Source organism: Dicentrarchus labrax, unplaced genomic scaffold, assembly GCF_905237075.1.
Source record: "Dicentrarchus labrax unplaced genomic scaffold, dlabrax2021, whole genome shotgun sequence".
Lineage (NCBI taxonomy): Eukaryota > Metazoa > Chordata > Actinopteri > Moronidae > Dicentrarchus > Dicentrarchus labrax.
In genome coordinates, this window is record NW_026136705.1 from 4,661,473 (window position 1) to 4,677,179 (window position 15,707).

General features: G+C 40.5%; 2 protein-coding genes across 5 annotated transcripts; both read right to left on the reverse strand.

Moving 5' to 3' along the window:
- Positions 1-1,108: 1,108 nt before the first annotated feature.
- Positions 1,109-5,614, reverse strand: LOC127364683 (tripartite motif-containing protein 16). 4 transcript variants are annotated; one of them, XM_051402447.1, is made up of 7 exons: positions 5,279-5,613; positions 4,202-4,591; positions 3,951-4,046; positions 3,227-3,394; positions 2,643-2,799; positions 2,490-2,549; positions 1,109-2,404 (listed from the first exon to the last, which is right to left on the reverse strand). In XM_051402447.1, exons 1-7 carry the CDS (start codon positions 5,525-5,527, stop codon positions 1,872-1,874), a joined length of 1,653 nt encoding a protein of 550 aa, XP_051258407.1. In that variant the 5' UTR covers positions 5,528-5,613; the 3' UTR covers positions 1,109-1,871. The 4 variants fall into 4 exon arrangements, with proteins under 4 accessions (XP_051258407.1, XP_051258405.1, XP_051258404.1 ...); XM_051402445.1 differs by having other exon boundaries at positions 3,227-3,460; XM_051402444.1 differs by having other exon boundaries at positions 3,227-3,463.
- A 1,116-nt stretch (positions 5,615-6,730) lies between these two features.
- On the reverse strand, positions 6,731-14,114 carry LOC127364666 (uncharacterized). The gene is made up of 7 exons (XM_051402373.1): positions 13,815-14,114; positions 11,808-11,944; positions 9,993-11,585; positions 9,594-9,830; positions 9,250-9,474; positions 8,919-8,988; positions 6,731-8,728 (listed from the first exon to the last, which is right to left on the reverse strand). The coding sequence occupies exons 1-7, from the start codon at positions 13,987-13,989 to the stop codon at positions 7,665-7,667; spliced, it is 3,501 nt and encodes a 1,166-aa protein (XP_051258333.1). The 5' UTR covers positions 13,990-14,114; the 3' UTR covers positions 6,731-7,664.
- Positions 14,115-15,707: the final 1,593 nt, after the last annotated feature.

The window sequence follows — 15,707 nt, forward strand, 5'->3', positions numbered from 1 at the left end:
CCTTATTGAAACAAAGAGGCCTAGCCTAATTCATGACAAAGGTCTCTAGACCAAAAAAAGGTAGGTGTGTCCACACACTTTTGAACATATATGATGAACATATTCCTTGTGGGTTAATTGATTTTTATTCCTTATATATACTTGTTTAATGTAAAAGTATTTTAAATTTCCTATGTGCCTGTAAGGTGGTGTGCAAATAATTTAGCCTTGCCTAAAAGGGAAGAGAGAATATAAATCTAAGACCAGAATTAAGGGCCCTAACAATTAAAAAAACAGCTCCAAAAACATAAGGATTTTTTAATTGATATATGCCATGGGATGGGTGAGAAAATGTAAATGTTTAGGAAATTGAATTGAATTGAAATATCTTTAATGTCCCCAAGGGGCAATTTGGTTCACAACAGGTAGCCAACACATACACATTCGCACAAAAACACATAAAAACATGAAATGATGAATGTACTGTGACATGGACAGGGATGGAAGATGACCTATAGTTTGTTGAGACACCCACCAGCTGATGGTACAAATGATCTCAGGTATCTGTTAGACCTGGCACGTTTTCAGGAGGTATACCTCCCTCCTGATGGTAGGAGGCAAAACTCAGAGTGTAGTGGGTGAGTGATGTTAGCCAAAATGGCCATTGCCCTCTGTGTGGCTCTGGCCTCATACACATACCCAATGCTGTTGAGGTCAGTGCCAATTATTTTCATATGTTTACAATTCTACCCAGTCTGTTTTTGTTGATTACACTCAAATTGCCAAACCAGCAGATCATAGCAAAAGTTAATATTGACTCAACAAAGGATGAATAAAATGTTTGCAGAAGTGATCTGTCAACATTAAACCCCTTCAACTTTCTTAAAAGAAACAGTCTCTGATTGGCCTAATTGTTGTTTGTGTGCTCTTTCAGATTCTTGGCTTTACTTTGTCATTGTTTGTTGTTATCTTTCACCGTGCAGTGCATGAAAATCCATCCATGCATACTGGGCGACTGTTACAAACTGGGTGAGTTGCCGGCGCGTTATAGGGGCAGAGACAAATGTCCCCACACAAACTTTCAAACCCAGGACACCCCTCTTGCTGTAAGATGGAATAAAACCATAAGAACAATGCAATCATGTTTATTTTTCAAAGCACAATCCACGGGATTACAATGCATTTTGTATTACTTTAATTATATTGTGTACGTGAGTTTGACCATGTAAAATTTCAACATATTCAAAACCACTTCAGGGATTCAGCGCTTGCAATAACTTGCAAGTTGCTGTTTTGTCTTGCCAGGGATGAAAAGAGAAACACCTGGATAAGCCTCTAAACTTATGAATGTGATGCTCAACCACCAAAAAAATAAAGCGAACAAAGCTCATTCTCAAGAAAACAGATGACAGACATACTATGGAATTGTGTAGGTTTACTGAATCCAGGATGGGGGGGGGGGGCTTTATCAGGTTACGCTCTGTTACGTTCCTTCCTTGATAACATCTGATATACAACAACAGACTGATGCCAGTTTTCTCCTGCTAATGTCTGTCTATTAGTCAGCAAAAGGGAGGAAAATAAATCTGTTCTAGCAGAAACTTGTTAAAAGTGAATGACAGATTTCTTTGATCTCTATACCAATGGGGCAATCGATAGAGGAAGTTAAATATTCAATGGTACAATGCAAAAGTGTGTGTCTGCAAAAATATTTTTCCAGAGAATGCAGAAGAAAATGTTTCCCTTTCCCTCCCGTCTGTAATGTTTTCTACTATTTCTTCCCTGGAGCTATGTACCACATAGTTGCAGTCATTTTTAAAATCTATTTATTTCTAGTCTTTTGGGACTGCCAAAACCTTTCCATCAGAAAACTTGCTATCACACACACATTTTTACTTCCATAACTTGACCAGCTGTGCAAACACTCCAACATCATACCATTCATAGTTCAGCCCAAGCCCAGGATAAAGAGGCTGGGTGAACGTGGTCTGGACTTTGTGAAGCAGAACCATCGGTTCAGAGACGTGATAAAAACACAGAATGCCTGCTTTATAATCCAGATACACTCCAATCTTGCTGGAGCGAGGACCTGAAACCGTTGTTTCTACGTTATTGTGACGGAACGAGTAACCATCTGCTGTGCACTCTAAACTCCAGGACTTGTCATTGTTTCCAAACTTTGACTCGTCTGCAGTTCGGTCGATGTCCCTGTATGCCACTGCTGCAGACAGAGTGCGAGCATACCACTCCAGCTCCCAGTAATGTCGCTCTGACAAACCCTCTCTGCACAGCACCTGCGGAAACTGAGTAAAGCGGTCTGAGTGAGCTGCATACGGGCTGGGTGACGGCCTCACTCTGAGGTTATTGCATATGAGGTAGAGATAGGGGTAGTTTGAGGTCACATCCAGTGTGAGGGGGCAGCAATCTGTCAAGAAAACAAAGTATTAACAAAAAACCCAAATGGTGACGACTAATGCATGAGAGTAAAGGAGCTCAACTGAATTTCTTACAGCTTAAAAACTCTTGTCTGGTTTTTGGTGTGGGCAGTAGTGAAAAGTCAACGTAGGAAACTGTGAGAAAGAAATTTTTTTTTTAAAACATCACTTGACATGAATATAGCCACTGTATGAGTCCTAATTTTTTTATACATGTACACATGTTACCTGTGGCCGAGATCCTGGGCCAAGCGTCCCTCAGGACAATCTCTAATTTATCTCTCAGCTCAGACACGCAGTCAGTCACGCCACTGAAGGACCGCGGGGGGGCGGCACCTGGTGAAAAGTCAGCAGAGTCACAGGAAGTGGAGAGAGACTCAAAAATCTGGAGGAGAAAAACCAAGAGAGAGGCAGAGTCAAAGATAAAAAGAGCTTATTCACAACCGAATTCTCTACCTTGTCCAGGAGTTTGGTTTGTAAGGATTTTAGACATCAGTCAATCCTTGTACCAGTTCAATTTAAGTGTCTTTTTAGGGATTTATTATAGTGATAACACTGTCACCTGTTAATGACAATATCAAGATTTTAAAAATGAATCATCCCGGTTCATCCATTTCTTATTCACCCTTTTACTTTATACACAAATCTACCCCTACAGCTTTACTACATTCACTTTGTTGTAATCTCCTTTTAGATGGCACTATTCCCAGCCAGCCACTCAACCTATGTTTTTTGGCTGCACTGTACTTCAGGAAATGATGAAAAAACAACAAAAAAACAACACATTTAAAAAGACAACGCTAAAGAAGCACCTGAATCATATGGATGTAATCGTCAGCATTGGACAGCTGTTCCAGTTCGGTGTGTCTCCTCCTCAGCTTGGTGATCTCCTCCTGCAGCTGCAGCTGAAGCTGGCCGGCCTGAGCGACAGCGGTTTTCTCCTGGTCACTGATCAGCTGCTTCACCTCTATACGCCTCCTCTGCATGGAGAAGATCAGCTCAGAGAAGATCTTGTCACAGTCCATCAGCACAGTCTGGGCACAACTCTGCTGGCGAACATCATGTTTTACCATTTTTGTCTCTTTATTTAAAACTTGCATTCCATCAGTTTTAGTGGCACTGTTCCCAATCTGGTTCTGACCTTTGACCTCCCAAGGGCCAAGATAAAAAATACATTTCTCTTTTTTGGCTAGTGCATCATAACTGTATAACATTTTATACTACAGTTTATAATGAATGCTTGCCTGGGTTTCCCCCATTTTTCCAGTCCAACATAAGCCCTAAATTCTTAAAGCGAGGTGCCAATGTTCAGAATTCACTCCAGGTTAAAAAGGAAGCTTACAAGCTGCATTTAAGACTCAAATATAACCTGACATTTTTACGTCCATACACTGTCTCATGATACTGACTGTAGTAATGTAATTTAAAACAAGCCTAGGGGAAACATGGTATTCCTGATTCCTGCATTTTGCAATAAATCAAGATTAATAATACACCCCATTTACAAACTCATACAAAACTGAATACATTTTATACCTTGAGATTCTCCTCGGTTTGGCTCAGCTCCTTCAGCTCCTTCTCCCTCTGCTGGACTCTCTGCTGGACTTGCTTCTGACTCGAAACCAGTCGTTTCTGGAAGGAAGAGAGCATGATTATTGGCAGAGGAGTACAAACGTGAACATAGTTGTTAGTCGTTACTGAGTTTTATAGCCAGGTGTGCTTTTGGAGTGAGAGATAGATAGAGACTTTGAAAGTGTGGACAGAGAAGTGAAGGTGTTTGTTTCTACCTCCGTCTTAGCCTTCTGTACGGAGACAGGAATCGTCTTGTGGCCCTTATGCTCTTCTACAGTGCACAGAGAGCAAACAAGCTGCTGGTCTGTCTGGCAGTAGACCTCGAACATCTTGTTGTGTTTCGTACACATCTTTTGCTGCAGTGGGGTTGTAGCTGAAACCAGCTGGTGCTTCTTCAACACAGGAACGCTGTAGTGTGGCTCCAGGTGAGCTGGACAGTAAGAGGCCAAACACGTCAGGCAAGACATGGTGGCTCTGTTTTGTCCGGCCCCACAGCAGAAATCACAGGCAATATCTGCCGGGCCGGCACAGGCCACATCTGCCAGGCTGGCACAGGCCACAGCAGCAGCCGGGGGGGCGCTCGTCTTCTTCAGCTTCTCCACAAGCTAGGGACGATAAAGTAGTCAGGTCAATCACTGATGACCAATTATTTTGGGGAGAAATGAACTCTATTGAGAAAGCATATACCATGGCCTGACGATACTGGATTTTTGAGGTAGATATTTTACTTAAATAACATAATACCAGTAAAAAAAACAAACAGAAAATAAGTAACACATACTGGTATTTTCAATTAAAGAAGTTTGGCCAATCTACTGAGCAAAGCCATTATGCAGTTAACAAATAAACTAGTTAGTGTTCTCTGTTAAACAAACTGTAAGTAATAGCAACAATTTCAAAATAACCTTACATAAATCTTTGGTATTCCCGCACTGACATCTTTATGTTAATTCGGTGGACATACACTGACAATATATGTGCAAAAGGCTGAAAAGCTCCAGCTGGCTGCCAAAGCAGCATATACGTCTATTAGTTAATAGAATGATAAAAACATTTAATCTGCATCATAATATACATGTTTTTGGTAAAAGATGTTAGTGAATATTCCCTAAAAACACCAATAGAAGCTTTGCCTACATTTAACACATAAGGGCTACACAAAGTTAGGAAGAAAGAACTATTGTATGTTTACAGGAATAAGTAAGAAATGTAGATGTACAAATGTAGATTAATACTGTTAAGTACAAGTAAGAGCAGGTCCAAACACGTTTTAGTACTATAATTCACCTTACCTCAGCCAGCATGTTGTTCCTCCTCAGAACAGGCCTAGGACTAAAGGTCTCTCTGCACTGAGGGCAGCTGTACTCTCCCTTTCCCTCCTCCTGGTCCCAGCAACCCTCAATACAGCTTCTACAGTAACTGTGTCCACAGTTAATAGTAACTGGCTCTTTTGGCAGATCCAGACACACTGAGCAGCAGAACTGTTGCTCCTCTTGTTGATGTTGTTGCGTCCCAGCCATTTTACTGACAACCAGTTGCATAAAGTAGTTTCAGTGTGTCTGAAATACTTGGAAAAGAAAGAGCTGACTCCCTGCTCCATGCGAGAGAGGTGGGGCTAAACAGAGCTGCTTCCTCCTTTTTTAATAGATATCTTCTGTGTGCTCAGATAGTTGCTCAGTGTTAAAGGGGCAGACACCAATTTCACACATCAAGATTAGTTGACAGTCATAGTTAGTGCCAATTAGCCTGTGTTGTATACTGAAGGTATCTTTCAAAGCCTGAGAAAATAAACAATAAAAATATTCATTTTGATTAAGTCAAATGCATCTTTATTGCATCACAAAGGAGACCTCGTGTACTGCATTCATGTCGGAATCAGAATCAGAATCAGAATCGGGTTTATTGCCAAGTGAGTTTTTACACGTACAAGGAATTTGCCTTGGTGCATAAAAATCACACAAAAAATCAAGTACCTTTTGACATATAAATAATAAAGATAAAGATCTAAAACTGTACAGGAAAGATATTTACAATGTGCAATGTTAACAAGGACACAGAATTAAAGGAACATCTAAGAAAATACTAATAATAAATAATATTTCAAAGCTTTTACATTTGGTTAAAAGCTTTACTGTATATACAATATCACAGACACAGGATGAATCAAATTGTTCACCTACATTCAAGACAAAACAATTAAACTGCAACTAAATCAGTGAAACCAAACAAAGCATAATTTTTGTTCCGTAATCTGTGAAAGGGAATGCTAAATTAAATAAATACTTTGTGATTCGGGCACAATATACTGTATATCCACAGTTAAATGTTCTGTGTCAACAAGTTTTCAGAAGCAGCTTTAACAGAGACACCCTATCAATGCATAGCAGCACTATAATTTGGCCTCTGACCTCCCTGTGGAAGCAGGAAAGGTATTTCATTACAAAAACAGCCATAACTACATTTATTGTATAATAAAACATGTTACGAGGTTTCACAGATGCTGGCATTGCTAGTGCACTTGATACACCTCCTCTTTACAGGATGTGACAGAGTATGTTCCAGTGTTAGTATTTTTGTTAGTATTTTTCCTGCATTGGGGAGCCCCCTGTTGATCAAAGCTTCCAGGTGCAGGGAAATAGAGAAGAATAGAAATCCTACAAAGAGAAAAAACTGTCAGACATAGGGCACCATCATGAAAAAAAAAAAATTGACGAATGGACGAAAATCTTGTGAGCAATCAATGCTTTTCATTGTGTAAAATCAGGTTTATTAAAAATAAACAACGGTTTAACATACAGAAAGAGATCATCACACAACACCTCAAAGTTATTGAGACTCCACATTCAAACAACCACTGTCAGACATTTACTTTTACATATACATTTGTTCTACACATAACCAATATATATAAATTAGCCCACTGCTACCCACTTAGATTGAATTATTTAATAATTCAGTAATTCACAAATGAGTAATAAGAGATTTGACTTATCAGAACAATCAATTATGGTTGTCAACACCAAACATTCTCCCCCTTAGTTAAAGCTGTATTAATCTTTTTTTTTTACAATAGTAAAAAGAGTATGTAAATGTAGAAAATATATCTTCTTCTTCAAACCCACAAAGAATTATCACCCTGTAGTTCCCTTCAGCTCTTTGGAGCCATTTTACCCTCTTTAAGCTCATTGTTTTGGTTTTCTGGCCAGCGAACTCTCATCAATCATGTCTCTAGCCATCAGACAGCTGAGGTTTTTAGCAAAAAGTTTTGTAGGCTTCCTGTTCACCACCAAATGGCAAAGTTAGTGGTTAGGTGGGGAAGACAATGGTGCATTTACGGCCTAGAGAGCAGCTAATTCTCTCTGGAGTCGGTGTAGACAAAAAGAGTGCCAAAAGGAGAGTCAATGTCGGATAAACATTCACCAGGTGGCCAGAAACACAACTCCAAATAAATGCTAATGTTGCTCAGTGTCTGCTTGATGAGTAAAAAGGTAAGAATAGCATAAAACATTCAATGAAGATAATATGTGATTGTTGTTTTTACACGTTTCTGCTGCCCTCAAATGGCTAAAATATTGGTCAATGCCGCATTACATCATAGTTATAGTTGTGAAGCAATGACATAATCTACATCCAGCACATTGTCACGGTGCTTTCAGATTGTCATTTGATACATTGTAGTTATGAAAACATCTTCGGTATTTGATTTATTGCATCTTTTCCTTTGTTGATGACATCATTATATGCCATCTGTGCTGCCTCCAATGGTGTTTCTGCTTTCTCAGCTGCATAACTTCCAACCATACCACCCACTACTCCTCCTATTGTCGCTGCACCGACTCCAGCAGCGATTGCTACCTCTCCTCCTAGTGCTGCAGTGGCTCCTGTACATTTCACAAGTTTCATTACTGTTACACTCTGCATAGCTGTGATAGCTAATCCAACCATTGCTGCCAAACCACAAAGAGCTCCTACCAATGTTCCTGTTGCAATACCTGCCAGTTGGATCATAAACCTGTTAGACACTTTTGTTTTAGCCTGTTTTCTGATCTCTCCCTCCGGCATGTTTCCTGATGACTGTTTTATGTGCTTTATCTCTTTCTGTATTTCTTTCTCCACTGCTTGAAACAACTTGTTGATGTAGTACCCTCCCCTGTTTTCCATTACCATCTTATCTATTGTGCTGAGTAGCTCCTCCACCTGGAACTGGTTGCTCCTGTAGTTATTCTGCATACTGTTATTCCAGTATTTATTATCAACGACATGGCACCGGCCTCCGCACTTCTTCACCAGATCACTCAGATTTTTGTTCCGACGGACAAAGTCCTCAATGTTCATCCCTTTAGGGAGCTGGTTACCATGAGTGAAGACAACTACAGCATACTTTAGAGCATCTTCAGAGAAATACTGGCATATTTTAGTGATGACAGCCTGCTCATGCTCTGTGAATTTCTCCACTTTAAGCACAATGAGAAAAGCATGAGGCCCAGGAGCGCACTCTGTGATACACTTCACTATCTCAGGCTTCAGCTCCTCCTCAGGCCTTTCCACATCAAAGAAACCAGGAGTGTCAATCAAAGTAATGCTTCTTCCATTGACAGACTTGGTTTTTGCTTGACATTCAGTTGTTCCAGAGTTGGGAGAATGGTCAGGTGTGAACAATTCTTCTCCAAATATGGTGTCAGCTAGGTGGCTTTTCCCAGCTCCAGTTTTTCCCAGCAGGACGATCCTCTTTGTAGCTGAAACTAGAAGACAGTGTGACTGTGTTAGGTAAATTTTCTCTTGGTTGTAAAAGAAACAATTTTTGATTTGGGTAAAAATTTACAATGAACTGTTTTATTGCCTAATCAAATACATGAGTCTAAAAAGGTAACAAATGCACTTATAAACATGAAAAATGGGTGCCACAGGACTAGATCCCAATATAATATCCACCTTGGTCTGGTTGGTAAACTTCTTTTGTGAATTCTTTTGGTTGGAAAGCTTCCTCAGGTGACTTGAAGGCCTTTAGAGACAACAAAGTATATGATGGGTTGAATACCAATTCTAGTTTACTGCTCAACACTTTTAAAATACAACTGATTATACTGGTTAATTACTTTAACATTAATCAACTGTGAGATTTACATTTAAGGCAGTATGCATTTTCATTAAACAGATGTGGCATTTGTGCCCGTATCATGGCACACTCTATAAATCACACTCATTATCATTAAGCAAGATATTTAAAAAAAATTTGGTCTGTAGAGAATGCATTTTTCATTACCTCTCTCGACTCTTCATCACTAGGGTGGATGACAACGCTGACCCGCAATGGTGTTCTGCTGTTGCGGTTCTGCTCGAACTTCTGAACTTCCTCATGCAGAACCCTGGCTACCACGGTGTCAGGAATTGACAGGGCAATTCCAGCCCCAAGTACAGGGAGAGCCACAGATCCAAACCCTCTATTCTCACAGGAAGTCATGATGTTGCTGATGCCCAGTCTCAGAACCTGGAAAAAGGTCAGAATTAAATTATTTTTAAGGCTAGACGTAACAAATACCGTACAAAATGGTTTCTGACAAAGTATTCTTTCACACAGACACAACTGAAAACACTCAGCAATTTTACCTGAACTGCAATTCCATCTTCATCATCATCCCAGGGAACAAGGTTGATGAAGAACACAGCATTAGATAGAAGTCCAGGCAAGCCGTCCACCAGGACTGTGTCACCAGGCAACGTTTCTTCTTTTGCTTCCTCTCCGAACCTTGCAGTCAGCTGGGATCCAACCATCTTGTACAAAATGTTTCCAACACGGGTAGAGAGAGGATCATGGCCAACCATGGGTGATACCACAGCATCCACCTAGGAGGAGATATAATCGTCCATCTGGTTAGTTTAGCACATTGGCAAGGTAAGCAAACACTCAGTTCTTCTGATCTTCCACTACGATAACTGAGACACAATGGAAATTATAGTATGAACAGGTTTGATATATTTTCTTAAAATCTCAGAAAGGTTTCACACCTGCTGGGCCTCGATGGTTCCTTGAATGATCTCTAGACGGACACTTTCTCCAGCTCCAGCAGTGGCTCCTCTTGCTGTGTCAAGGTCAGCAGCATCCACCTGGAAACCCAGATCACTTGGTGCACTAGTTCCAGTGTGTATCCCTTGAAGAAGTCGGTCACATGCTTCGTGCATGGACCTCACCACCTCTTCCCGGTTATCAATCAGGATAATTCTACTCAGACTTCGCCCTCCCTGACTGCCAAACTCTTTTACAGCAGTTACAATAGCCTCCGAGCACACATTGACAGGAACACCAAACACACCTGAGCTGATACAGGGCATGGCTATGGAGTTGAACCCCATGATTTCTGATAAATCCAGAGCAGACTGGACAGTTTGTTTCAACAATGCCCTTTCATTGCCACCCGATTTTCCACCTACAGGCCCAACAGCATGCAGGAGTATCTTGCAGTTTAAGTTCCCCCCTGTGGTCACTACCACATCACCTGTAGGAATTTTCCCAATATACTTTATTAGGGCATTGCTCTCCCTCTGTACTTCAGGGCCACCTGCTTTACTCAGTGCAGCAGCAACACCTCCACAGTGGTCCAGATCTTCATTGGCAGCATTCACCAAAGCATCAGCATGCTGTTTGGTGATGTCACCCTGACACACCAGCACCTGGAGCCCATCACAAAGGCTGTAGCTGGCAACTGTTATGTTTTCTTCACTCAAACTCAAAGATGCCAAATTCTGTGCAACATTCATTTTTACTTCCTTGATCGCACCTTGCAGTGCTTTTTCTGTTTTATCAAGATTATCAGCAGAGAGAGAGAATAAACGTATCTCTGTGTCTCGTAACTCTACTTCCACCTTGTCACCAACTCCTAAAAAGTCCACTAGTGCCCCTGGTCCACCATAAGCATTCTTTAAGGAGGCCAAAACACGTGGGCTTATGTCAGAAACTTTCCTTTCTAACACCAAATTCTCCTTATCAGTGATCCACTCTCCAGCCTTTAGAATCTCCTCCACAGAACCTTCCAAAACTAACTGACCTGAATCTCCCTGCATGACCTTCACACCTGGAAAATCCCGTCCCAAACTGTGCTCAATCTCTTTCCAGAGGAGACGGAGTTTGGCTTCTCCCAGTCGACAAATAGTGGTCGTCCTCTCACCTAAACGTGACCTGTCCTCTACATCCATCAACCTGGCCTTCACCTGAGAAAGTTCCCCAACAACAACAGCAAACCCAAACTCGGTGTACACCTTCACGTCATCTGTGGTCTGACGAGAGCTGCAGGACTGAAGCAAAGATTTAATTTTGTGAGGGTCCATCTCATAGTGGCAAGGGTAGCCAGCGAAGAGTTTGTCTACCTCAGCTTTCCAGTTTCTATTTTCATCAACAGCACCAGGTTGAGCTAAACTCCTGACTACAACCCTCTCTTCTTCTGGGTAAAGCTGGGCAGAGCAGGCCACAGAGGCGAGTCCTTCCTTGAGGTCTTCCTCCGCCTCAGGACATTCTTTTAGGTAACGAAAGAGGTAAGAATCAAGTCGTAGTTCATATTCTTCACCACTTGGTAGAAGTGTTGAGGCAGGAATGGACAGTGGGCTCTGCGTCAAAAAGAACAATTTACTAGTCTTAATTTTTTCCCCCATAAAAACATTTGAGTTGTTCAAACAAAGCTGTTATTCAATGATCATAAGTACAGCGTTTATGATGGAATATACAGCCTCGTTAGTTTTATATAACTCCATGAAATGAGAAACTGTAAATGGAAATGTATGTATCTTTTGAATACATACATTTAATTGAATTACATTTTCTGTGCTAACCTGTAGTGGAGCTGTAAAATCCTGGCTTGCAGTGGAGGTGGTGATGGAGGAGGAGGTGCGAGGCTCCAGGCTGCTGCGGACGGTGAATACCAGACCGCCCACATGATGCTCAGATTTCTGTAGAACTGCCTGCTGATCTAAGACCGAAAAAGTAACTTCAGTTTAAATACGGGAATTGCTGCTCCTTTGACGTAAACCACATCATTTTTATAAGATGAGACTAGGGGTGGGCGATATGGGCAAAAAATAGTATCTCGATATCCTTTAAAATGTGATTGGAATTGTCTGAGTAAGGGCTTGTGTCCACCAAACGCGAGCGGGGTTAAAAGTTGAACAGATTTCAACTTGAAGCATTCTGAGCGCTGCGCTAAAAAAGTATTTTCGAAACCAAACAATTCCATGCCAGAGAGGGAGACCCACGTCTCGGCACTAAATCATCTGTACCGGTAGCTTCAGGGACTGGAGGTGCTTGCATTTTCTCTCTACCATCACACTGCGCGGCTAAACTTTTGCAAGGAGGATGCTAGCGAGAGGTCATGTGATCACGTAGGCCCACTAGTCGTTTGACTGAATCCTGCCATGCTGTAGAGAGCGTTGCTGCATCGTGTATTAAGTGGATGTGAGGAGTTTCAGCATGCTTTCAATATTTTTGGCGAATGGAAATTTGCACATCGTCAAAACAACAATGACGATATTATCGCAAACAACATATATCGCCCACCTCTAGATGAGACTTTCTTTTTCTCTTTTTATGTCAGTTATTAGTAGAGAAGGATGAATGGGGCAACATGAAGTTTGTTTACAACACTGATAACACTGCTGTTTGTGAGCAAAGTTTCAACCCAGTCTCTCTCAGAAGTTATTGGTCAATCACATGTTCAAGTACAAAACAAGTGCTTTGTGCTTTGCACTAAAACCTAGTGTGTCAGATGGCAACAGTTGCTGCTGCTGCCAGACCTGTTTCCTCATACACTTTTCCCTGTACAACGTCCATGAAAAAGTAACTGTTTTATATAATTTAATAACCAAATAACCAGGAAGCAGTCACGTATAGTTTGTTTACCAGAGAGAGACGCAGCTAAAGACACGCCCGGGATGTAAGATTGTATCGGTTGGCAGTCTCACAACAATGTGAGGCACTGATATAGGGACTTCCTCAACATTAAGCTAAATAGTCCAGTTTTAAAGGTGGTGTACATGCCTATAGAATACTTTTTTTCTATAATATTGTAAAAGGTGCCTTTAAGTTTTAACAAAGTCCTTTTTTGGTTAGATATCTGTATACTCCACAACAGTTCAGAGGGACATATTGTTCTTCTTTCTCCACTACATTTACCTGACAGCTGGAGTTACTAAGTTTAGTTACTTCACAGATGAAACTTTTAGAAACAAGACATGATTACTTCATAAAATATGATATATGCTAAGACCATCACACATTATATAAAGTAGTAAGTGAAAGAGATAGAGAGAGATAGAGAGAGAGAGAGAATATGCAAACTATTCTGCCAAATAAGTGCTTTAACTTTCATACTTAAAGTGCCCTTTTGCTTCTATTTTGTTTGTTTTTTAATTTAATTTAAGTGAAATCTTGACTGTAACAGAGTTTTTTACTAGTATTTCTTCCCCCACTGACAACAGCTGATTTTACTTTACAGCAAACTACTGCAGATTCACTCTGGTGCGGTGATTGAAAACTGGGATTGTATTTGTCTTTCTCAGTAGCTACTATTTACATATTCATTGGATATATGGGGGTCTAGTTTTACTTTCACGCCGACATTTTCAAGAAATTCGCCGAGACCTACTTCATAACTTTATCTTTGGTAGCACTGATAGGAGTTAGGAAAACGAAACTTAGATGTGTTGATGCGTTCAGGAGCCAAATGCAGAAACACTGAACTGCGTCCGATTCTGGACCGTCCAGCGTTTTCATATAAAAGTATATATCGACAGTTAAAATCATTTTTATAAATAATAATAAACAGGAATCGATGTATGGCCTACCTCTCTGATATTTGAAAGCAACGCTGTAGATTTGATCACGCACTCTCCTCAGCGGTCCGCAGTCTCCTCCGCCGGATCTGCGCCGAATGCGGAAATATTTCTCTATTCTGTGAAGCTGCTCCTCCAGCAGGCCGTCGCACTCAAAGTAAACGGGGTATTGGTCATTCTCAGCCATGGCGAAGAGATAAAGAAAGCCAACATCTGCAGTGTGCAGTTTCTAAAGAGCGTTCAAGTGCGTGTGTGTGTGTACTGTCTGTGTTGGCGTCTGCTGGCCGAGCCGCGCAGGGGCAGACTACAGGGGAAGTCAGCTGTCACCATGGTGACTGTTGGGCGGGGAGGTAAACAGCAGTAGCCTGTTATATTACTGCCGAGCCTGAAATAGAAGAGAAAACAACACTGACTGACTCCAAGTGATTAAAAATAACACACAGTTAATAAACTCGAACCTTTCTGTTTTGTACGGAGCCCCTAAAGTCCCCAAAAGGAAATCTTTTTTATTTTACAAGATGATAACTTGTGTGCACAAGATACTTTTTTTTTTTTTTTTACCTTTTGGGACCTTTTAAATAACATAGCGAATTGACTGCAAATGCAAAAAAAATAAAGCAATGAACACAGCAATGTTTCAAACATAGTGGAGAAATCAGCAAACATATGCCTATAAAGATATTAATGCAACTTACCCCCTGTGCCCAAGATAAGTAACTTGTGCCCATAAAATTATAACTTGTGCACACAAGATTAAAAAAAAAAATTACCTTTTGGGACTTAGTTTTGGTATTACTTCTTAATTTTCTGTGGTCCCACAAACCTCCACTGCTGTATGTGTAAAAATAAATAAAATACTTGCAAAATGAACCAACTTGTTCCCTTTAAATATTAGTTTTTCTTTTAGTTTCACCTTATTAAAAGACAATATGTGGATGAGTACTGACGTGGTAACCCATCCCTCCCACATCAACAAGTTGACCAAATAGGCTGCAGTAACCACCATGAAGCAAGATGTTTTTTATGATGATGTTATTATAACAAATAAGGAAATATTAGTGTTTTGTGTCCCACATGGGCTGTGCATGAAGAAAAAAGTATTGCTTTCGTTTGTCAAAGTCATTCACAGACAAAGAAATGTGCAGTATGGGCCTACATGTCGATGTTACTTACGTTTAGGGTCAATTAAACTCCACACTCTAATGAACAACACTTACAAAAGTCCAATAACAGAAATGCTAGTACTTTAGGATTTTAAAGGGGTAGTGCTGAGTAAGAAGAACTGTCGGCATAACCGTGTTTAATAGCTAACCCAAACAGATGTAATGCTTCATTTTCTGCAGCAGGCTTCTGAAACATGTTATCAGTTCAAAAATTCTGTTTGAAAGCTATTCTCATAAAATTTGAAAATGTTATAGAGGTAGCTATAGATGGGATCAAAATGTGTTAAGCATGTTTTATGAGGTGTTAAAGAAGGCTTAGAGTTATGTCGTTTGAGCAGATAGATAGGTTGCATACACTTCTTGAAAACAGAACCCCAGTTAACCCAGGAAAGAAGTGTACTATCTAAGAATACTGCTAGGTCATTGGTTTCCACTGATTGTGACGGGTCAAGTGGCAAAGTCTTGTTACAGAGCAGCAAATCACTTGTTTTTGTTTTATGAGAGTTAAGCTGGAGGAACTTTGATCACACTAAATACTTACAGAGCAGTCATGGTTCAGGTATGCTCCTTCCTTAGTCACATCAGCTTTATACAAAGGGAAGATCCCCTGCATAGTTCTCTAAACCAGTTTGCATGACATTCATTTGTGAAGAAAATAAACGTGTGACCTTATGTGGCCTGTTCTTCTTTTCTTCGTAATATAATACCATAGACTCAAGAAAATATCGGCTCTCAGAGCAAT